Source organism: Cynocephalus volans, chromosome 6 (assembly GCF_027409185.1).
Source record: "Cynocephalus volans isolate mCynVol1 chromosome 6, mCynVol1.pri, whole genome shotgun sequence".
NCBI classification, from domain to species: domain Eukaryota; kingdom Metazoa; phylum Chordata; class Mammalia; order Dermoptera; family Cynocephalidae; genus Cynocephalus; species Cynocephalus volans.
The window spans coordinates 7186427-7210798 of record NC_084465.1 but is presented as its reverse complement, the minus strand read 5'-3'; the positions used below and the strand labels follow the sequence as shown (position 1 = coordinate 7210798).

The following is a 24372-nucleotide window of genomic DNA, read 5'->3' as shown; positions in this document are numbered from 1 at the left end:
ACCATTGGAATGAGATTCATGTGGCTGTCTTCTGAAGGCCTGGGGGTGCAAAGCTTGGAAGAACTTCACCACACTGCTTGGGGTCATAGTCCAGCCCTCAGTGCTTGTCATTACAGATGTCCTCAGGTCCCTATTTGCTCAGACTCCAGTGCCTGGATAAAACCTCTCCTCTCCCCATCCACTTGCCCTTCCTGCCTGTCTGTGCCAGGGTAGTGGGGGAGGGGCCTAGCTCCCAGGAGTCCCATGCTGACGCCGTCAGGAATATTGGGTTTAATGAGCTGCAAAATGAGGCGGCTGCAGCTGACATGTACGGATGGTGCCCACAACCGCCTACCTCCACCCTCTCCCAGGATTTGCCTCCTAGCACCCCGTCTCATCCTTCTCCAGACACTCAGCTCTTCTTCTCCAGGAAGTACCCCTTTCTGGTTTCCAGACCATTCCTGGCAGTTCCAGGGATGCCAAGACTTTTTATCCCCAATCTTTTTTCACCAGGCTCCACAGGTGGTTAGGAATGGAGGTTTGAGAGCTGACATTAGTCTTGCAAGTTTACTCTGCTTTCTCCCTTGCAAATTGTCTTGGAGAGTGTGGCCCTGGAGGCCAGGTAGGAAGACTGGGGCGGGGAGACAATGAATGCCAGTGAGGGTAGTGAGTGGAGTCATGGTGATGGTGTGTCCCTGGGAGTGTGTGTCATGAGGAGCCCTGATGGTATAAATGTCCCCCCCACCACAGAGGCAGAAGAGTCATTCGAGTTTGTGGTGGTGTCCCTTACCGGGCAGACATGGCACTTTGAAGCCTCAACAGCAGAGGAGCGGGAGCTGTGGGTACAGAGCGTGCAGGCCCAGATCCTCGCCAGCCTGCAGGGCTGCCGCAGCGCCAAGGACAAGGTTGGCATGGAGTGGCTGGGCCCACATGTAGCATCTGGCTGGGGTGGGACTGAAAGAGGCCTTGTGACTGACCAGCCACTCCTTGTCTCTCCCACCACGTGACAGACTCGACTGGGGAATCAGAATGCAGCTCTGGCTGTGCAGGCTGTCCGCACCGTTCGTGGCAACAGCTTCTGTATCGACTGTGATGCACCCAGTGAGTGGTGGGACTGGGGTCTGGGATGGGTGTAGGAAAGCTTTGTGAGCATCAAGAGGTGGGGAAGAGGGCAGGAAGGAGGACTTTCCTAGTTGCCCCACTCTGGTAGCCTGCCTGCTGCATCATTTTTCCTCTTCTCACCTAGGTCCAGACTGGGCCAGCCTAAACCTGGGTGCCCTGATGTGCATCGAGTGCTCAGGGATCCACCGACATTTGGGGGCTCACCTGTCCCGGGTTCGCTCCCTTGACCTCGATGACTGGCCACCTGAGCTGCTGGCTGTCATGACTGCGATGGGCAATGCCCTTGCTAACAGTGTCTGGGAGGGGGCCCTGGATGGCTATGCAAAGCCAGGGCCTGAAGCCTGCAGGTGAGTGGATGGGGACCTGAAGTTGGCCAAGAAGGGAGGGGATATCCGGGGCTCCCAGTATGGGGAAGATTGGGGATGGTGCCGAGTGCCTGACAGTGTTAGAAGGGTTAAAACTAGCCGTTGCTCTGCTTGGCTGTTGGCCCCTTGAGGGTGCCCCTCCTCCTCCAGTGCCTGTCACTCAGGCGCCTTACAACAATGGGCTCTTTCTGAGCCGTTATCAGCAGGTCAGGGGGCCAGCAGGCGGCGCATGCGCAGGGCCCCTATCGCTGTGTGGTGCAGAGCCCCCTAGCCTGAGCTCTGAGATGGGGAAAATGGGTGGTAGATAGGGTAGTGCATGGCCCCCCAGCGCAGGCCCCCACCTGCTTTGTTCCAGTGCTGCCAATTGGAGAAAGTTCAGACGGCCAGATAAGCTGCCACACAGGCCTGCCTGAAATCTTCCTGCCCTCTCAGCCCCCACATCCCTGCTGCCCCCAAGGGGCCTCTCTTCAGTGTCCCTTCCCTTCAGCTCCCTCTCCCTTTAGGTTGCCCCCAGCCCCTCTGTGTGCCCTGGACTTTCTTAGGCTTCTCTGTTCTGTCTGCCCCGTCTCACTATTTCTTCCTTATCTCCCCTCTGGGTGCCTGTTTCCTTTCCTGACCACCTCCCTGGCCCCACCCATTGGCTCCATGTCCTTCCTGGGCTCATGCCTTGATGGACCTATTTGCAGAGAGGAGAAGGAGCGCTGGATACAGGCCAAGTATGAGCAGAAGCTCTTCCTGGCCCCACTGCCAAGCTCGGACGTGCCGCTGGGGCAGCAGCTGCTCCGGGCTGTGGTGGAGGATGACCTGCGGTTGCTGGTGATGCTTCTGGCACATGGGTCAAAGGAGGAGGTGAATGAGACCTATGGGGACGGGGATGGGCGGACAGCTCTGCATCTCTCCAGTGCCATGGCCAATGTCGTCTTCACACAGCTGCTCATCTGGGTGAGTCTGGGGCACCTCTGACCCATCTTGACCCCACCCTTTTTACCCTAGCCCTTTGAAAGCTACCTTTTCTTTTTCTCCCTCAGACCTGATTTATTTCCTCCCATGTCAAGCCGTCTGTGAAAATGTGCTTTCTCCTGCAGTATGGGGTGGACGTGAGGAGCCGGGATGCCCGGGGCCTGACCCCTCTGGCCTATGCTCGCCGGGCTGGCAGCCAGGAGTGTGCAGACATCTTGATCCAGCATGGCTGCCCTGGGGAGGGCTGTGGCTTGGCACCTACCACTAACAGAGAGCCTGCCAATGGCACCAACCCCTCTGCTGATCTGCATCGCAGTCCTAGCCTCCTATAAGGCCCAGGAAGAGGGAAGAGGGACCAGAAGGACTCCAGACCTGGGGGCCTTTCTCTCCATAGGTGCTGGGGGAAATGGACACAGAGATGGAGAATCGGTGACATGCAGAGAGGAAGAAGAGGAAATTAGGAATGAGAGTCCAAAGGATCTGAGGAGAGGTTTGGGATCTGAGCTGCAGCAGAGAGAGGGAGTGAGGTATTTAGCCCTCTGCCCTAAGGTGCCATTGAAAAGGGATAGGACCCTTTGGAGGTGCCTGTGAGGAGAGGGGAGCAGGACCTCTCCCTCCTCAACATCTCTCCTCCTAGTGTTAGCCCCCTGCAAGCCTTCATTATAAAATAGAGAAGGACAGGGCACAGATTGGGGGTGCTGGATCAAAGGGACAAGGGGGTGATCTGTGAGTCCCATGTAAAATTTGTACATTGGAATATTTATGTTTGTGTACATATTTGGTGTGTGTGTATGATGAGCCAATAAATCAGACTATGTGTGTGGCCTTGTTTTCCCCTTTTATATCTCTGCCCTTCCAAGAATGCCCCTCATCTCCACTCTTTTGTCCTTTAGATTTTCTTTCTTCTCAGTTAGCCTGGGTCCCAGGTGGTTTTTCCTCAATCTCCTTCTTGGGTTGATTTCTTTTAGCCTTCCCTTGGCAGGGGTGTAGTTGCATTTATAAGCAGCACAGCACAGTGAACCCTGACGAGAGGAGACAGAACTCTTTGTTTCCTACTGGGTGCTGCCTTCTCCACCTCACTCCCCCACCTTCTCAAAGTTTTTCTAGCTAGTCTTCCTGTTGTTGTCAGTATTCTGTCTAGTAACCTCATACCACACCCTGTACTGACCAAAGTGCACCTGAAGAGAGGGCATAAGCATTGCCCCTCTTCCTAGGAGTCTGGGAACTAGCCCACACAGCCAGATATACAGGGAGATGCTTGAGTTGACACACAGGAGAACTTTGAGGATGCCACGGGATATGCTGCTAGACAGTCATTAGGCAGCACTTCTCTCTGGACAGAGCATTACAATGCAGATGGACTCATGCCTAGGCTTTGCTTGTGAAGAATGCGGAGGAGGTAGGTCATAGGTCACTGACAGCAGAACAACCACCTGAAGTCCCACCAATATCTTGCCAAGCCAAGCCCCCACTTTTCCTTTGGACTGTATCCCTTAGTTATTCTAGAAAGAAGACCTGGGGGTGTTCCCCTTCTGTATTGGTTCCTGAAGGTTGAGAACTCAGTCAGTCAGGGTCCTTGCTCTCTGAGGAGCCTGTTGCTTCCCCATTACTGGAACCACTTTGCTGGCAGCCGTTGTTTTCTAAAACACATCGAGTACGTGTTGGGTGTGGTGGGCTGGTGCTGTGTGCACGGGTACCTGCCTACGTGGAGGTAAATAACCAAGTAACACTATTCAGAGAAGAAACTGGATTTTATTTGTCTTGGTCCACAGCCCCTTTTGTAAGGCTGATAAGAGCCTTACATGTAGATAAGGGCAGAATAGGGACAGGGCCATGGATATGTGTAGGACTGTGTTCTTGGGCTCAGAAAACACTAGCAATAATCACCTCCAGATTTCCTAAGGGAAAAAGGCTGATTGGGCTGGCTGAACGTTGCTTGGTACAGTTTAGGAAGCTTCACAGATAACACCAGAAAATAGGAGATCAGGGTCTTGGTTCCAGCTGGTTCTCCTCAGCTTTTCTGCCCAGGTGCTCACTCGCCCTCTACTACAGGGGACATGGAGCCACAAAGTTTCTCTTGCAGCCCTGCTGAAATGACAACAGCTCCTGTGATCTTCAACCTCTGCCTGGCTTATTTCCTAAAAAGAATCTAACCCCATAGTTTCCCTGTGTATGCTGAATCTAAGGTATCAGAAAGACTCGGCTTGATCTATCTAGACCAGTCTGAGAACAGGGCTGGCCTGAACTACATATTTACCCTAATTCTCAAGCCCTGCTGAAATTTAGCCAAAGAATAGAGAAGACCTGCCCTGCATCTGTTTGTCCTAGCTGGAGAACCGTGACACTGTTGTTAATGACCAGTCACCATTCCAGGTTGCTTTGTTTGGTTGCCAAAACCAGGTGGGAGAAATGAAATGCCAGGTCACGTTGTAAGAGGTGTTCAACAAATGTTTGGGTGGATAAGATGTTGACTAGTTTACCATTCCAGGAATCAGGAATAACCATAAATTTGCCCTCTTAGGAAAGTGAGGATGCTGGCTAGGTATATGACTAAGCTGTACTTCCCTGACCTCAGCACCTTAATTTCCTGAGTTTTCTTGCCTCATTCATAGCCTGCCTGTTTTTCTTTTTGATGGCTCTGTTCTCTACTATAACCCCTCACCCATATCAATACAGGTCACATTTCTTCCCAAGAAGCCCAGTTACCATGATACCAACTTCAACAGGTTTCTGTAATCCCCTTTACCCGATGTCTATGCAGATGTATTTTAGAACCCTCCTCCCTATATGTATTTTGTCCACTAATGCTGTTCCTTAATTTGCTCATGGAATTCCAATCCCAAAATCTCTATCTCCAGTCTCTGTAACCTCCCCACAGTACACACCCTTGAAGAACCATCACAGATTCATTCCTGTGCCATCCACTTTGCAGTGGCCCCCTCAACCAATCTCATTCTGCGGCAAGAGGTTGTGGTATCCCAAGCTTCAAAAACAGTACAATGGGAAGGAGAGACCACAATTAATGCCATAAGAGCAGAAAACTGGAAACGGGTCTTTTCCCCCAGACCCTTGCATCTGGAGTATCAAGAAGTGGCAGAAATGGACTAAGCTACTGGGTCCTCTGAATAGAAAATTTATTAATGAACTCACAGGTGATGTAAGTGAGCTCTACCTAGTTAGATGGCCTGGACATACCCCAGCTAAACTAGAGTCAAGTACTTTATTTCCCTTCACAATACAAAAGGGAATGAATTTCTACCCTGAAGTCTACCAACTCTTCCAAAGAAGAGAAAGCAGAAATGAAGACTTTTGCCTGTTTAATGGGCAGAGGGAGCAGAAGTGGCATGTTAGGAGCATGAGGCATACAGGCAGGAGCAGTGGGCAGTACCAAGTGGAAATGCACAGGAGTGGAGGTAGTTTACATGGGGGGAGAAGGGATTGCTGAAGAATTCCTACTGAGGCTAGTGACTTCCATTTCATTTCTTTGCATGTCCGTGTACTAGAGAGGCAAGATGGTCCCACCCCAGAGCAGTAGGATGGAACAAACTGTGGCTGAAGATTGAGGAAACAGAACTTTCCCAATCCCTCTCAGGGGTGCAGACAGAGACAGATAGCTCCATATATACAAACTTTACACAAAATAAATAAGGAGCTGTGACCTACTTGGCTGGGTATCACCCTGGATTCCTCCACACTCATCAAGCTGTTTCAGGGGATTAGCCACAGAACCGTTCAGGCCCAAGGCATTATGTATCCCCATCCCCTCCCCAGGAGTCCGCTTCAGTCCCAACAGCTCCTCAGCAATTAGAACCCAAGCCCCTTTAACCCTGAAGCCCCTAGTCCTGAAGGTTTCTGGAATAAGCTCAGGGCCAAGTGCCTACATCTCAAGTTTGGGAGGGGGGTCTGGGGGGCACACCTAGGGCTAAGTTAACTGGTAGCTGAGCCCCTCTCCCAGAGCAGAATCACAGATGTAGCCCCTCTGGTCTACAGAACCCTAAGCCGGTCTCAGAGCAGACTCAGGTACAGACCCTTTGCCTTCCTACGTCCTTGGGAGCCCACTCAGGGCCGGGCTCCCTGCTCCATTTGCTGGTGCTGGCTCCGCACAGCAAACCTGTTGACATGCACAGGGATGGGCACAACAATCTTGGGGTTTCTTACAGGCTCCCCAGAACGGCTGCTCACATTGCCAGCTTTGATGCGCTTCCACTTGGCCCGTCGATTCTGAAACCAGATCTTGACCTGCACCTCACTGAGCTTGAGGGCGTGGGCGATCTGGGAACGCTCTGTCAAGCTCAGGTATTTCTTGCAATGAAACTCCTTCTCCAATTCCAAAAGCTGCTCACTGGTAAATGCTGTGCGGCGCCTTCGGCTTTTCCCCCCAGGAGCTGTGACCCCTGTTGCCACTGGTGCCCCCTCCTCAGCTCCAGTCCCCAGGCTTCCCTTTAGCTTCGGTTTAGGTCCCAGAAGAGCCCCCGATCCCCCTGTAGAACTGTCCAGGAAACCGTCGTCCTCGCTGTCACCGCCCGAGCCCTCTTCCTCCTGTTCGCTGCCTGCTGGGTCTCCTGATGGTGCCTCCAGCTTCTCCTCATCTGAGCTGTACACCTTCCCCTCTGCTGTGGGGAGTGAAAAACCAATGGATGGGGAGGGAGAAGGCAAGGAAAAGATAGTTTGAAGGAGGCACATGGAACCATGGCCAGGAATGGTGGGGGAGTGGGGATGCAACAGGAAGAGATAGAGACATGGAAAGGATGAGATGGGGAGGGAGAGGAGACAGAAGGATGGTATAACCAGGGTGGTGTATGGGGAAGAGGTTTAGGGAAAACAAAGAAATGGGAAGAAAGGTATTAACCAGCACAGATTTTACTACGGAAATGTGGGAGAGGCAATAACTGTATGGACAATGACCCCTCAACTTTCCCACCACCCCATATATTCTCCCTACCCACCACCTCCCCAGCTTTCTCCAAACCCAGAGACCAAGGGCCCAGCATTTCACTTGCACACCATCCTCCAAACCCTGACCTTGCAGCTTCGGGTCCCAGATGAAGTGGTGTGGGACCTGGCTTAGGATCATTCCAAAGCTACTGTGTGGAGGAGTGGAGCACTGTAGGAGAACTGACTTTTACAAGAAAGAGAGGGGAGGGGAGATCAGGGCTGTCCGCCTTTGTTAGTCTTCTGGGCCAGAATCCTCGTCTGGCTCAGTGGGCAAGAGCTATCTCGTAACCTTTATTCTGTTTTCTCTTTCTTTCCCTCTTCACTAGATCTAGAGTCATAGAATCTCATTTCCAGATGGAACCTTCAGTGTCATCTGATCCACTCCCACCCCCACCCCAAATCTGGGTCTAAGAAATGTTATCAAAGGACCTGGGAGTCAGAGGTTTCCTCACCAGCCTCCTTCCCAACTCTCCTTAACCAGACCACCCAGCCCAGAGTTGGGGCTCCCAGCTACATGGCACCTTGTTTGCAGCCAGATTTTTCCCGCAGTTACTTAACCCCCTTAATCCCCTTTCAATCCTTATCCTTACTTTTAAAGTGACATCATCTCTTTCCCATCTTCCCTTTTTCCTGGCCAAGGTTACCTGAGCAGCACAGTTGCTGTCTGCTCAAGTTCAGAATCCTGAGGACCCTAAACTTGATGTCAGCTGGGAGGACTGGAGGGAATATGGGAGAAGGAGGAGGAAGAACTGGAAGTGCAACAAAGGAAAATAAAAAGAAGGAATGGTGAAAAAGAAGTTTTGACTCAGTAGATTATAGATCATTTTAATCCACACATAATTCTAAAATTTAATTCAACCATTGGTTTTAATCTTCTTATCCACTGATGTTTTTGCCAGAACTGCAAATAAAGGCCGGCCCGTGGCTCACTCAGTAGAGTGCGGTGCTGATAGCACCAAGGCCACGGGTTCGGATCCTATATAGGGATGGCCGGTTTGCTCACTGGCTGAGCGTGGTGCTGACAACACCAAGCCAAGGGTTGAGATCCCCTTACCGGTCATCTTTTTAAAAAAAAAAAAAAAAAAAAAAACTGCAAATAATGTATTACAAATGTTTCCAGTGTTTGAGTTTTAAAAACTCCCTTGTTTTCTGCCCAAAGGACCAAAAAGCAGTGAAACAACAAAAAGTCAAAAAGACAACCAACCAATAGGAAAGCGAACAAGAGAAAATGGACAATCTGTAAACTGAGTAGTCAGCTCCTTCCCAAGAGAGGCAGGGAGGACTTTGTAAATATCCATGGGAGTGTACCTATCTGTGTCTACCATATATCGCTTGTACACTCATAAACACGCTTGGAGGTTGAGCATACAACTCAAAGTAAAAATAAATTCAGGGTACGGTGAAATGGTTTATAAGAGAAAGAGGGTATGTGTGTACATGGATAGAACACCTCCCAGCAATCAGAGCTTCCTGACTGTCTTCTCCCCAACACCTCCCCCTCTGCCTGTGCACCAGCAAGAACTTCTCTACAGCCTCCAGGACAAGCCCAGCAACTTTTAACCCCCTTCCTTGTTCCCAGAGTCTCCCCTTTTCCCCTCACTGGTGCAGTCTATACCTGCTCCTTTTCCTCAAGAGCCACCGTGACATTTTCCTTAGTGGCCAGAATTCTCAGCCCCTGTCCACAGCCCTAGTCTTCCCATGTTACTCCTATGCATTGCTTTTCACCAGCAAATGGTATTTGTTCTCTCTTTAGCAGCTTGCCCAAGCTTCACTGGCACCGAGCATCACATGCTGTCTACAGAAGTATACTGTCTGTAGATAATGTGCTCCTCCTAATACCCACCTCTCAGCATCCCATGCTTTCTCCTTATCTCATCCCTAGCCAAATCCATTTTGTTTTCTGCAAGAGTCACATCCTTGATTTCCTCCTTTGTTTAATTCATAATAAAAATAATTAATATTTTCCCACTTCCACAGAACTCAAACTTAACATGTCCCAAACCAAACTCCCAATCTTCCCCCCAAACCAGCTCTTTACCATCTTTACTCACGTCCTCCCCATCTCAGTTAATGGTAACTCCATCCTCCCTGTGTTCAAACCAAACTGACTCCATCCTGCACTCCTTTCTGTCACAACCCATGTTCACTCCACCTGCAAATCCTCTTAGTGACGCTGCCTTTAAAATACACCTAGAGCCTGACCCCTTCTTGCCACCTCCTCTGCTTCCAATTAGTCCAAGTCACCATCATCTCTGACCTCTGACTGACATCTTCTCCTGACCAGTTTCCTGGCTTCTACCCTTACCATACACTCCCCTCCCTACATTGTTCTTCCCTCTCTTTGGAATCTCACCTAGATCTTTGCATTGGCTCATTCCCTACCTCCTTCAGGTCTTTTCTTTATCAATAAGACCTTTTCTGTTCATACTTTTAAAATTAAACTCCCAATACTCCCTGTCTCCCTTCTCTGATCTATTTGTTGCTACAGTACACGCCACAAACTTTATTCATTTATTTTATTGGTATCTCTTCCTACCAGAATATAAGCTTCATGAAGGCAGGGATTTTCAATATTTTTTATTCACTGCTGTATCTTCAGCATCTTGAAAATTACCTGCACTTAGGCGCTTAATAAATACATGTTGACTAAATAAAAGAAAGTACTTCCAAGATCTCATGTGTGTGCTCTCTCTCCCTCTCCCCCTTTCTCTTTCCATCTCTGTTCCTTCCTTTCCCAAGCCTCTCCTAAAATATTCCCCACGACTCTGCCCCATCCCAGCTCCGGTGCCTGTAGGACATCCTCCCCATGAATATTATCCTACCCCACTTTTCAGTGTGCCCTCAGATCTCAAATTAGCTAGGGAGGAACCTATATACAGTGGAACTCCATAGGATCTTAGAAATCTGTAGGATGCTAAAATAAATGAAGGACAATCTCAATACCATTACTAAATCTTCTAACTTTAATTTTTTAAAACATAATTTGTAGTAAGAATAACAGAAAGAATAAAAAAAGCTTGTAAAAACTCAGCCTAATATTATAATATTTTAAACAGTGCCAAAAAGGCAGATACTGGATTTCAAGATTTGAAGGATGAAATCAATTAGTAGAGCTCCAACCACCCAGGGGGTGTCCAATAAATCTAAGTTGATGATGATTGAGAGGAGGCACCCAGGTTCCTTGATCTGGCAGGGCCCTCCTGAGATCATATCATCCATCCCTCTGTCTTCAGACAGATCCATAAAATCAAGCCCACATGAGCAGGCCACCCTCAGTTTTGCTTTTAAAGCAATACAAGGAGCATAGGTTCACAACCTCTCTTGGTTACTTGATCCTGGTGGGATGCTGAGCAGCAGGGGCAAGAGGTTCTCTCTGAGCTTTTATAATCATGACATTGAGGACTCTGATGAGCAACTCTTGGGACAACATGGGAGTGGGGCAACAGAAGAAAGCAACTGAGAAGGGAAAGTACACCACAAGCCTTAGAGGAGAGTGTGAGGGACAATGAGCGAGACCAACAGGGAGTGGGAGAGAGAAGGAAAGGCCAAAACAGGCAGAAAGAGGACTAGGTCAAGAGAGAAGTGGGAGAGAGAAGTGGCAGAATAATTAAATGATGAGTGAGAGAATATGAAAGAGGTGAAAAGTTTAAAGAAGGGAAAGAGAAAATGGAGGGTTGGGAATTGGGGGAAAGAAAGCAAAAGGCACTTTTTAAAAAACACCCCTACCTTTTCCCCCACAATATTGATGCATTTGGAGCAAAGCAAAGCATTTTGGCCCTGCCATTTGCTTTCTTTCTGTGCTCCAAGAACAGAAAGAGCACTTTAGAATGCAACAGCCAAAGTGACAGAGACATAGGCAGAGGAACTGCATGAGCAAAACAGTGGTGTGAGCCTTTACAGTGCAATCCCAAAACAGCTCACTATTTTCTCATGAATTGCTAAAAGATAAATATAAACTGTTTTCTTTTATCTGATTTATAATGAATTAATACAATTACAAAATAAAACAAAAATTACACATAAAAATTTGTTATTGACTAAAAAGCAAATATTTTTGATAAAATTTCTACTTGCAAAATTTGATTTAGAATAATTGGACTTGGTAGATATAATGTCTATTAAAGTAAATTTCCAATTGCAGATGTTATAATTGGTTGACATGAATTAAAAAATTTGATCAACACAATAAGACGTCATTGAAAATTTTACATGGAAAATAATGATTCTAATGAGAATACTTTCAGCAAATGAAAAATTTTAAATTACAAACAGTTTGTGCTACGTAGATGGGCCAACAGACAGAAAGGTATTATCCTTTGTGTATGAGAATGATATTACTGGTAATAAGTAGAATGTATTGAGTTTCTAGCTTGTTCCCTATGGGCAAGTCGAGAGTCTCTGAAAAAAGTTTGGTCTCTGGCCATGGTGAATGATTGTGGGACAGACTGGTTTTAGGAAACATGCAGAGTTCATATGAATTCTCCTGGTGGATGCTATCATTCTAAGAATCAGAAATTACAAGACTTGAACCATGATTACTCTTAGAGTTTATGCCAGGGGCACAAATCCCACTCCAGAGAGTAGCACTCAGGCTCGAGGGATGCACTTGCATGGGGCCTTCCTTCCAAGAGGAAGGGAAACCACTCCAGAGACTGAGAAGCTCCATATCAGTAATAAGTCAGGTCAGACTGGGAAAGAAACCAAGGGCCAAAGAATACATGGTAGGTATTCTCCAGTAGAAAGAATACATAGCACCAGACTTGCACGATCTAGAGGTGGAGTCCTGCAGCTAGAGTCACCAAGGGTGATGGAAAGCCACTGAGGGAGTGGAGGATCACTTTAGACTCCCAGCTCCAGGAACTCACCTAGAGCATGTGTTGTCTCTCATTCATCCAGTTACTAAAGCTCCTGCTCTGTTATAGTTTATAGAAAATCAGGTGTCTTTGTTATTCACAGAAGAGAAGTCCCTCAGTTCTGACTTCTCTGCGCTCTACTTCAAAAAGTTTCCCCCAACTATTAACGCTTCCTCCAACTATTCTCAGCAAAGGTTCTCTCCTGCCCTGCCCATTTCAGGACAATGAATCTCCTCCTGATCCTCCCAGGTTCCTGAATACAGTACCAATTTGGGTGGGGTAAAAAGGTGGGAGGAATCAGGTCATCTTCAAAACAAAGATATACTCATATTTGCCATCCACTGCCATTTCTAAATCTTTATTTCATCATCATGCCCAGTACAGAATTATTTCTCTGTTCTTTTCGGAGACAGTACTTTCTCCTATCATTTATAACAACCAGCTCACTTTCAGTTTGTTTTTCACTCATCCCACTAATTTCATGCTTCCATTATGCCACTATTCCTTCCTGTAATTTTAGGTGCATTAAGGAACATTCGTGTTCACTTTTTCTCTCTCTCTCCTCTTCCCGTGACTTGTCAGCTTTCTTCACTCCAAATCAACATGAAAATTTTCTCTGCATTACTGCCAACCAGAGTCCCTCCCAGCTTCATGATAAGTTCAGGGCAATTCTTGCTCAGAGTTCCTTTCATGGCATACTAACACTGCCATTGCCAAGAGCAGCCTTGTATGATCTTTAACTTTTCAAAAAATTTTTCACATTTATTATCTTATCTTCAAGCAACTCACTGAGGTAGACCATATCCATTATTAGCACAGTTAGTAACCTTATTTTCAGGTCAAAACAACAACAACAACAACGAAGTTCCAGAAAATTTAAATGATTTTTCTCAAGTCACACAGCTAGGGACAGAGCACTATGTCTAGAATCTTGGACTCCTAAATCTTCAGTTAATGCTCTTTCCATCCTTTCCAGTAAAATACCTTCTCTTCCACTTTCACTTGAAGTAAAAGCCCTCTCCCCAGATGCCTCATTAGAAAAACAACCTTCTTATCAAATCCAAGTTTAGACATCATCCCTTTCACTTATCACTACAGAGCTCTAGCCTAATCATTAAGATCTTCCCTTAACATTCTCAAAGAAGATTCTTAAAATTGCCACAGGGGGGGCCGGCCCTGTGGCTCACTCAGGAGAGTGTGGCGCTGGTGGCGCCGAGGCCACGGGTTCGGATCCTATGTAGGGATGGCCAGCACGCTCACTGGCTGAGTATGGTGCAGACCACACCGTGCCGAGGGTAGCAATCCCCTTACAGGTCAAAAAAAAAAAAAAAAAAAATTGCCACAGGGGAGGTCTCACTCACCAAACTTCACGTGTCCTTTAACAGGTTATTTCTCCCACTGTTCTCAAGCCAAAATTACCACCAGATCTTTCTCCCACTTTTTCTGTCCTTATTGGTTTGTATGATGTAATCTTACAAGTCAGTGTTCCTTTTATTTAAAATTGTATTTTCTAGCTTTAAAAATGATATTGCTAAACTATGGAAACAGTTTTGTATTAATACCAATTTTCTCTAGCTTCTAGTTTATAATATTCTCCCTCATCCCTCAGTGGAGCTCTTTCTTGTATAGGAATCAAAAGCAAAGATACAGTCTCACTGAGGGACAGAAATTTTTCTACTATCTTCATCTCTGTCTGCCTTCCTCATTCCAGAACTCTGTTCAGCGCTTCACTCCCAGGATGTCTTCTGTCATTCCTCAGACTACTTAGCTAGCCAGTACGGAAACTAAGTATTTCCTTTCAGCATTCCTCTCTAATACTGAAAGAGAGCTGAAGGTCCACTCTTTTCTTTCTTCCTGGTTAAGGCACACATCTGTTTGGGGTTGTTTTTGTCTGCCTAGTATCCCCTCTCCCTTTTCTTCAGTAACAAAACCTTCTTCCTTTAGGGCACCGCTTCTCCCTTACTACCCCGTACCTGGTGGGAGTGTCAATCACATTTCTTTACCTGCCTGACTAGGGTAGGCATGTGACCCAAATCTGACCAATTGCAAATGCTATCTCCCTGGGGACATAACTCAAGCTAGTTAGTCAGTCATCCTAGGATTTTATATATACTAGAATCCACTGGGGTTGTCCTAAGCTGGGATGATAAAAATTTAGAGCTGAATAGGCTTGTGCCCTCCTCTACCTCTCACTGAATAAAGGAAGCTGTTGTAAGGAAAGCATGAAGTGAGGACAGAGAGAGGAGCCAGGTTCACAGTGAGAAAGAAAGAACTGTCAATACTGTTTGCAATTCTAGATCCACTCAGGTACTTCACAGTTACATGAATCAATAAATCCCCATTTTAGCTTAAATTAGAGTTGAGCTACTGTCACTAGCAATTCAAAGAGTTCTGACTAAGTACAATACTGTAACTAGAAGTGACAATAATCACATGACTCCAGGGAAAGCAAATCTCTACACCTCATTTCCACAACCCTCCCATCCAAAATAATTTTTCTATAGTACATGAAATTATTCATAATAACACCACTTAACATCCCACCAATTTGAAATTCATTTGGACTTCTAAAAATCTACTTAATCCACCTGAGTGTAAATTAGTATAATCCAATAGCTTTGCTCCTAACGTCAGTTTGAGATCAGACATATGAGGGAATAGAAATTTTGATGAAGAAAAAGGAGAGTTTTTTTTTTTTAAATGGAGAAAATGGGAGAACAGGCGCCAGTGGGGCACAGAAGAGGGGCTTTGAACAGCCTTGAGGCCTACAGAGGACACCAAAAGTTGAGGCAGGAAACTGAAAGGAAGGAGAAGGAGCCAAAACCAAATTTGAAACCTACCCCTATTAGATTCAGTACAATGTTCTTTCCTGGAAGTCCCTGTATAAACAGTTCTCAGAATACAGTGCTATCTCTATCATCACTCCCAGAAAAATTTGTCCTTATCAGTACAGATAGTGTCACCTATCCTAGACCATTCCTAGTAAAGAGATCTTTCCCGACTTTTAATTCCCAGGATAGCTCCCCACCTATTTCCAGTGCAAAGACAATAATTATACTTTCTTGAGCACCTATTGTTCTCAGGATGCTGTACAAATTTCTTCTCAATTAATCCTTAACTCAGTGAGGTAGTTTTGCCCTTATTTTACTGGTGAGGAAACAGACTGCAGAAATGAGCACTTCAGTGTAGAGATCACAGAGAAAGAGCAGCATCAAGACTTAAATCCGTCTTCACTGATCAAACCCCAGGCTTATTCCTCTGTGCTACACAATATCTCTTTGTCAACGTTTAATGTAAAAAGAGACTGAATTCTAATGTCACTTTATCATAAATATTATACCAAGTGGAGAATAATGCAGAAGGCCAAACTGATCCCACAACACAACTTCTCTTTTTCTCACTGCTTCCTTCCTTACCAGGTAAAGTCAGTCACAACTGATCCCCAATCTTTTTGGCCTAGACAGATCTACTCCAGCTTTGTCAAATGTTTCTCTCTGTCATTTAATATGACAGCTGTACACCACAATAGCTCAGGGACCACCTCCCCAATGCCATATGAAAAAGCCTTTTCCACCCTAAAGACCTGCCCTGATTTCACCTCAAGATATACATGTTCCAGCCTTGCCTCCTCCTCTATGACCACAAATCAGCATTGGGAAGTACAGACTTTCCCCCAGGCCCTTTGCTCAGAATCCTTTTTTTTTTAAAAGAAACAATTCATTAATAAAGGTACCCTTATAGATAAAAACAGAATTGTAGAGATGAAAATGACCTTAAAGATCACCTAAGTCAAACTTCTAATTTTACTGATGAGGAAGCTAAGACAGAGAGGTATGATTTGACTAAGATCACTCAGTTACATACTTGTGGTATCTATGCATAATTTACAGAAGAGTTATCATCCATTCCAGCACAAAGCGCTTCTTACCTTCACTCTCAGGATAACTACATCTCCCTCCTTCCTTTTAGACACCTCTGCATCACTTCTCTTCCCATTGCTCCCAAAACAGAGTTCCATCTTCTTCATTACTTCTATTACAATACCATCTTCTTCATAATACAGTCAAGAAATCTGTCTCCCATTACCCACAGTTCAGAAGTGTTTTCCTGTTTCTACCAGTCCCCACTTTTCACATAGAGCTTTTTGCTCATAACCCTAGACACCGTGACTTCCTGTCATCTCACTGCTTCTAATACAGATGTTTCTTTTCATCACGTGAGGATCATTCGTTTTCCCTCCATGATGGCTTGTGAAGACACTGTTTAATAACCATTTGTGGCACAGTGCTGTTTCTTTCTACTACACCTTAATTCAACCTGTGTAGGTCACTCTTCTATCACATCCCTTCGTCCTTTCACCCAATTAGTCCTAGCACATCAATATTTCTTCCACATGACTCTATGCTGATAACCTTCTCCCAGCGCAATCATATTTCAATTAAAAAAACTCCAGGCTCTTCTCTACCACTCCTAATCTGGGCCTCTTTTGTGGTTGTGGGCACTACCTGCATAGAGAGCTCTGTCCTTTCCATTGGTTTAGATACAGGGTTTCTTCTTTCCTACCCCAGCATGGGGCATTTCCCATTCCCTCTAGATAAGAGTTCTCTCCTCTCACCAAACACCTTCTCATCATTCCCGTTTCAGCCACTCTCTTTTTGTGTATCTACTCTATTACTTCTCTCCTTTCTACTTCCTAATTCCAAATCAGTTTCACTGAAAAGATCCTTCTTTCCCCATTACTTCCAAGGCAGAATTGTTGCCTATTGCTTCTTCTTGTAACATTCTCTCAATGCAAAACACTTTGCTCATAATATTATGTTCCTCCTTCTTTCCAATTAAAATATTTCCCCACAGTTTTTCTAGTTATTGCCTCTCTCCCATTATTCCAAGTATAAACTATTCATACCTATCACTCTGGGTATAAGAATTCTCCTCCTGATCATCTATAATATATGAGGGTACTTCAAAAAATTCAAGGAAAGATTCATATTATCTATTCCATTTTTCCACAAACTTTTTCAAGTACCCTTGTATATCTCCATACTTACATGCACCACTGCAGAGACCCCTTCTCTCTACTACCTCCCAAGTGTTAACTTCACTATATAGCACATGGCATCTCAGCATTTGTTCCAATCCTCCCAATACCATTTCTCTTTTGTCACTTCTCAGATTTATCTCTTAATCAGAGGTTCTTCACACTTTTTGTGCCATGAACTTCTTTGTCAGTCTTTTAAAGTCTATGAACCCTTTTTCAGACTATGCTTTTAAGTGTATAATATAAAATACATAAAATTACATTTGAAGCCAATTATATTAAAATCCAGTTATTAAATATTTAAAACTGAATTTGTGACATAATCATATGTTTATTAATTCATTAAACAAGATCGCTCCAAAGACTGTAAATTTATATGGAAAATATCTGTGATTTCTATCAGTGAGAAAAACCTCATATACTGCTGAAACTACTATGATTTTTGGCCTACATTCTTAATTAAAGAAAGTACCAAATTTTAGTTAGAAGTTAGTAAAATTAAATATATAATTTTTCTCCCACTCATAGTTAACAGAGCCCTGACACGAGACCTGTGGAGACCAGGTTAAAAATACTTCTTTAAACATTGAGACCCATGGAATTGAAAGAAACATTAAAAATCATATGACCCAAAACTTTTGGTCCAGATGAGGAAACTGAAGCCTAGAGAAGTTACGTGACTCCGAATCTCCCACAGTGTCTTGAAAAACTAAGCCTACAACAGACACACAATAAATGTTCCCTTATTTGAACTAAGTGACTTGCCAAAGTTACACAGCTAATGAGTGACAAAGTTGAGACTTGAACCTATGTGTCACAACTCCTAAATAAATGTTCCTTTGGTCACATCAAGTTAATGCAATATTTGCCTTGCCTTTTTATAAATGTCAATGGAGCAATCTCTCTCACTGCATGCTCTTCTTCAAAAGTTCTAGGAAAACATACTCTGGGACTCCATCACTTCCAAAAAAATCTCTCTCTTGCTCCTTTGATTCATGTCACATTATCATTTCCTGTTTTACCCTCATAAGTAAATATCAGTCTTGATAGTCATAATGGGTATCTATTCAGAAATTAATTAATGGTCATCTAAAATGTTCCCTAGCTGCAATCAGGAGCTTAGGTACAGCAATCAGCACTTGAATATCATGCTCCTAGGAAGTTTCCCTGGTCTCCTTGCATGATTTCCATTATTAGTGCCAATCTCTATTCAGAAATCAGCACATCTTTTTCTGTTTAGTTTTCTTAAATAATGTCCACTACACTGACATCACTCAGGTTTGTCCCATCATATTATCTTACTTTCTATATCACCCCCAACTACAAATGTTTTCTTTTTCCTCACCATGTGCATACTGGCATTATCTCTCATGTCAATCTCTCACTATTTTTATCATCCATCTAACAATGATATGTGGAGTATCTACCATTCCTCACTTCCTAAGCTTTTGCATTCAGGCAATCCAAACGTTTTTTCTGTGAATGAATCATTGCTCTAGACAATAAAGTTTTCCTCTACATTTCTACAAATGGACAGCTCTTTTCATCATTCCCCCAGCACACAGTATCCTCTTCACCGTCATCTCTGTGATGCAAATCTGCACCACATCTTGCACACAAGTTAGCTTCAATTACTCTCAGCCAAATCTCCCATGCACCTTCATACAGGCTAGATCATCTCTGCCCATCCCACCCGAGACAGAATTCTGTTCTTTCCTGTCATTTAGAGCTTACTACTCTCTTCTCTCCATATTCCTAATAACAGAAGACTCACTATCCACCCCAAATCAAAGCTCCTTTTCCCCATCACTTTCACATGACACTGTTCTTACAACTCTCCATATCTATTATGTTGAATATGGTCACCACTAGCCACATAAGCTTATTGACCACCTGGAGCATGGCTTTGCCAAATAGAGATGTGCTAGAAGTATAAAATATGAGGGTACTTCAAGAAGTTTTTGGAAAAATTGAATTAGAAGGTAATACAAATCCTTCCACAAACTTTTTGAAGACTCCTCATACACACTGGATTTTGAAGGCTTAATATGAAAAGAGGATATAAAATATCTCATTAAATAAACAAAAAGAAGGGCCGCCCATGGCTCACTTGGTAGAGTGCGGTGCTGATAACACCAAGGCCACGGGTTCGGATCCTATATAGGGATGGCCGGTTTGCTCACTGGTTGAGCGTGGTGCTGACAACACCAAATCAAGGATTGAGATCCCCTTACCGGTCATCTTTTAAATAAATAAATAAATAAATAAATAAACAAAAAGAAAAAAATGTGTATATTGGCTGGCCAGTTAGCTCACTTTGGTTAGAGTGTGGTGCTGATAACACCAAGGTCAAGGGTTCGGAACCTCATACCAGCCAGCCACCCAAAAAAAAAAAAAAAGGTTTATATTAATATTAAAATGATAATATTTTAGAAATATTGGGTTAAATAAAAATGTATTCTTAAAGTAAATTTTACCTATTTCTTTATACCTTTTTAATGTGGCTAATAAAACTTTTTACTTATATGGCTTGCATTATATTTCTACCAGCCAGCACTACTTTGGGCTCTTCTGTTGATTTGTACTTTAATTTTAATCTTCTCTACTAGTTTAAAATTCTCTCCTCTTTAACATTCCTACTAACAGACCATCCTCAATTAGCCCCACTGCTCCCCACACTCCAAAGCTAGAATTCTTTTCAATCTACGATTCACAATACCTTTCTACCTCATTATTTCTGCACACAGCATTTTTTATTTTTTGTCTGCTAATACAGCTTCTCTCCCTGCAATCATATCATAACAAAGTTCTGATTTTTTCTTCATCAATTCTAGTAGAGGGTGGTATCTGTCTTAACTCTCAGCAAAAATTTTTTTAAGGGCCGGTCAGTGGCTCACTTGGGAGAGCATGATGCTGACAACACCAAGTCAAGGGTTAAGATCCCCTTACCAGTCATCTTTTTAAAAATAAATAAATAAATAATAAAAAATAAATTTTAAAGTCTTTATAATTCCCAGTGAAAAGAATTTCACTCATCATTCTCCGAATTTGTCTATCTTCACTATAATTTTATTTAAAGGGGCTAGTAATAGTGAAACACTAAACAAATGTAAATTAGTAATAATTTCAGACCAATGTCACCCATTCACACTAAGAAAGCAATTTCTCCTCTGTCATTTTAAAGACTGAATTCTCTTTTGGGGGGTGAAGAGGAGCTGGCCGGTAAGGGGATCCAAACCCATGACCTTGGTGTTATAAGGCTGTGCTCTAACCAACTGAGCTAACTGGCCAGCCCAAAGATTGCATTCTTTGTCCAAACTTTTCTAATGTTGAGATTTCAATCCCATTGTTCACAGCAGAGAAACTCTCTTATTTTACTCCAAATACTCGAATACAATTCCCAAAGTGGAGTATCTGTTTTTTAATCATTTTCAGCATGGGCCATGTGTCATTACTTCCCAAATTGATTTATGTCTAACATTTCTGGAACTGCATTTTCTTTTCTCAATGATTTCAGGAAAACCTCAAGACTGGGAAGGTGGGTATAAATGGCTTGGCGAGGAAGAGCTGGGAGAATTTGCACTGAGAGTGATGAAAAACACCCATCACAAATAAGAGCTCCCACTCATTATCTTCTTTGAATATTTCTGCTGAAGTCTCTCCTTACTCTGCCCTAGCCACCCTGCTATAAACCTTTTATGTGTATCTGTTCCCAATGTGAATTACCTTCCTTCCAGCACTTTCTCAAAATTCTTCCTCTGTAAGGTCTCCTCCCATCATTCTTAGCAAAGAAATTCCTTGCCTTTACTGCAAGAACAACACAAGTCTCTTTTTTTGCTTCCAATATTTTCCTCAGATGATGATCTTTCCTTCATCGTTCCACATAAATTTGTTTCCCATCACTCCCAGTATTGAAAAACCTTTAAAAGGAAATTACTCCTGGTGCTGAAACTTTTCCCTTTTCCCCTAGTATTTTTATTTAGCTCCCTCCCAATCCTCTCATGAAAGAACTCTTACACACACACACACACACACACGCACACACACACACACTTCTAGTCCACTACTTCTGATCGCTTTTCATTTAGTGCAGTCCAGAAGCTCCTCTTCCAATGGACAGCCCTCTCTTCATATTCTCTTTGGAATATGAAGCTCATTCCTTGGTCCTTTCCCCTATTTTTCTCTCCTCAATATTTCTCATGGGTTCTTTTCCTCTGCTTAGTCCTCTCTCTCAATGTCTGGCTTTGCAGACAATATTCTGTCTGCTTCAGAAAAGAGCCCCCTTATACATATGGGTCAAAATAACATATGGGTCAAAAGAACTGAGGAGATCTGAAGGAATAGAACAAGTTGTTCTCCCATGGTTTGGGCATATTCCCCCCTCAGTTCCCCTCCACTGAGGGGTCTCCCTCCACCTTCTCTCCCTAGCTCATCTCTTTCCCAGGTATGTTTGGTTCCACCCCCAGATCCTATTGCCTCCAAAGCTATCTCTTTGATGGCCTGCCTTGTTCTCTTTTCTGCCTTAGGAGCATCCTATTCCAAAAATCCTACTAATCCTTTCTTCTTAAGACCATCCTGCTGGCTACTATGCCTCCCCCCACTCCCTGCCATGGGCCCTTTTATCTTGCGGACATTTCCTTTCACCTTCCAGTAGTTGCTCTATCTTCCTTATGCTCCTACTTAAGAAATAGTGCTCTGATTTCAGTCACCGGATTCTCCTGGCCTACCCAGGTACAAAAAAAGAAAATAGCTGAATCCACAAAGGCAAAATGCCCAGGGCTAAAGAGAAAAGGAAGAGGAAGACAGGCCCTATGGCAGCTCTTGGGGTCCAATAGACCTTGTTTCCAATAGAAACTCTTGTTTCCAAAAGAGTTAGCCCCCAGGCCTACTGGGGTCATTTCCACCTGCTAAGCTGGATGCAATGAACGGTTGACCAGATGGGGAATCATCCTGATGTTAAAGAAGTTTAAGCTTCAGAGTCCCCACACTTGCGTGTGGCCCCTATTTTCTTAAATAGGGCCCACCAAATTGTGTAAGATTTGGATCTCAGAACACCTGGATCAGCCTGAATGGGAGAAAGCTTATTGGCTTCTAGAGGTTAAGGACCAGTGGGAGAACAGAAGGGCTCTCAGTGAATTGATTCTAAACAGGGTTCAGTAGAATACACCCTGCCCCAATGGAGAGGGCACCCTCCCATGGAGGATCCAGGGCTCTTGAATTCTCTCTCAGCTAAATCTTAGCTGGATTCTCCACTCTGGGTCTTTGGGGCACACCCAACTCAGCCCAGCCTTTAGCCTCTCCCTTGGTCTCCCAGTCAGTCCTGGTTCACAGGTGCTAGACCCCTGCTAGCTAATGTTCTCCCTACTCAGTTCTTCAAGGCTTAGCTCTAAATCTGGCAATTTAGAAGTGATTTTATTACATAGGAGAAGCCACAGTCACCGCTTTAAGACCCTCCCTTTGCCCCTGTATCCACAGAGCCCATCCCTGCCCTCTGAGCATTTGGGTCAATACAGTCTTCTCCTCAGAAGCCAGAACTTGCCTTTCCTTACTAAACTAACAGCTGCCCAACACACCCTTATCCTGGGATCTTGCTGGTGACCCCAGGAATCCCACCCTTGCAGCTTCTCTACTCCTGGCAGAAGAGAAAAATGAAGGAATTCTGAAAAGGAGACGGGGCATGGCTTGAGGACTAGGATACTGGGAGGAAAGGCACTGATTTGTTAGGGAGTACTGATAAATCTTTCGTGAGGCTTCTGGAGCTCTGGCGAAGCTGTGTTTGGGACTGATTTGGAGTCAGAACCCGCGCGTGATCTGGGGGTCTAGGACTCCAGGGCTCCAGGCAGGTGCCGAGATTCCCAGCAGGTTCCTGTCTGGGATTTCCAGGGGAACTGGCCTCCCGCCCGGCGCCCTGATCAGCCTCAGCACTTACCGGGCAGACTTGGGAAAGTCTCTGAGAAGTGTGGAGGCGGGGGCGGTGGGGGCTCTGCCACTTTCTCCCGGGCCGGCAGCAGCTCCTCGGCTTCCAACCCGCCCTCCGGGCGTCGGCTGCCCTGCTCGGGGTTGTTTCGGGCGGCAGTGGCGGCGGCGGCGGCGGCAGCGGTGGCGAGCTCCGAGGGCCCGTAGAAGGCGTCAGGCGGCTCCGCGAAGCTGGGCAGCGCGGTGGTCAGAGCCACCATCGAGGGCACGGCTTGGCCCAGACCCGTGCAGAAGGTGTTGGTAAGGCGTCCAGCAAAGGAGGCTAGCGGGGCGAGGGGCGGGAGGCCGGCTGGCAGCGGCGCGGGGGCCAGCGCCTGCGGCAGCACGAGCGGCCGATAGGGCATGAACATAGGGTAGCCAGTGTAGAGCAAGTGGCCGGAGCGCGGCGGCGGCGGCCCGATCAGGGAGTCGATGGAGAAGGCAGTGCCCGGGCCCCCGCCGCTGCCCCCGGGGGCGCCGCCGCCACCGGCTCTTTGCATCGTGCCCGGAGCTGTGGCTGCCCCGGGGCGCTCCCCTCCGGGCGCCGCCGGGCGCCCCACGGCTCGGGCGCCCCACGCGGACACGCAGGGCTCGCTCCCTGGCTCCCGGGCCGAGGTGGCGGCGGGGCGCGGGCTCGGCGCAGTGTGGCTCCGGTGCCGCGCTCCCTCTCTCTCATAAGGAGGGAGGGGGCGGGCGAGCGGGCGGGCTGGGGGTGTCGCCCTCCGGACTCATCCATCTTCCTCAAATTACGCTTCACTTCCTCCCTCCGCCCGCCGCTGCCGCGCCCGGCTCCCGCTCCCTCTGCAGAGCCCGTTCCCAGCGGCCCGGCTGGCCAGCCCAGGACCCCTGCCCACCCCTCGCGGCCCAACCAACTATTATTAATGGAGATTGATGAGGCCGGACACGCCGCTTTGTGAAAGTTTGCTGCCTACGAGAAGGCGGTGGCGGCAGCTGCTTGGCCGGTCCCCTTCCCTCCACTTCCCTCTTCCCAGCCCGCCCAGACTCAGCCCACCGGGCCCGGGCTCGACCCGGCTCGGAGAGCGAGCAGGAGGCGGCATGGACGGGGCGCGGAGCGGCCGGCGAGGAGGGCGCCCCGGGAGGGGCGGGCGCAGAGCCCGACTACAGCGCCCCTCAACTCCAGCCCCGGGCCGCCACCCTCCATCGG

The 24372-nt window shown here is 46.0% G+C and overlaps 2 protein-coding genes across 8 annotated transcripts in view; one reads left to right on the top strand and one right to left on the bottom strand.

Moving 5' to 3' along the window:
• The window catches only part of AGAP3 (ArfGAP with GTPase domain, ankyrin repeat and PH domain 3), a 54095-nt gene extending 50845 nt beyond the window's left edge, over positions 1–3250 (top strand). For 5 of the 6 annotated variants that reach the window (XM_063099299.1, XM_063099298.1, XM_063099302.1 and 2 more), the window contains 5 exons: positions 730–884; positions 990–1080; positions 1226–1448; positions 2153–2408; positions 2552–3250. In XM_063099299.1, coding sequence (XP_062955369.1) covers positions 730–884; positions 990–1080; positions 1226–1448; positions 2153–2408; positions 2552–2758 — 932 coding nt within the window. In that variant the 3' untranslated portion in view covers positions 2759–3250. Of the gene's footprint in view, positions 1–729; positions 885–989; positions 1081–1225; positions 1449–2152; positions 2409–2494 lie in introns of all 6 variants that reach the window. The other variant, XM_063099300.1, reaches the window with a different exon arrangement.
• A 955-nt stretch (positions 3251–4205) lies between these two features.
• On the bottom strand, positions 4206–24031 carry GBX1 (gastrulation brain homeobox 1). 2 transcript variants are annotated; one of them, XM_063100429.1, is made up of 3 exons: positions 23182–24031; positions 6609–7039; positions 4206–4511 (listed from the first exon to the last, which is right to left on the bottom strand). In XM_063100429.1, the coding sequence occupies exons 1-3, from the start codon at positions 23705–23707 to the stop codon at positions 4473–4475; spliced, it is 996 nt and encodes a 331-aa protein (XP_062956499.1). In that variant the 5' UTR covers positions 23708–24031; the 3' UTR covers positions 4206–4472. The 2 variants fall into 2 exon arrangements, with proteins under 2 accessions (XP_062956499.1, XP_062956498.1); XM_063100428.1 differs by lacking the exon at positions 4206–4511 and having other exon boundaries at positions 5744–7039.
• Positions 24032–24372: the final 341 nt, after the last annotated feature.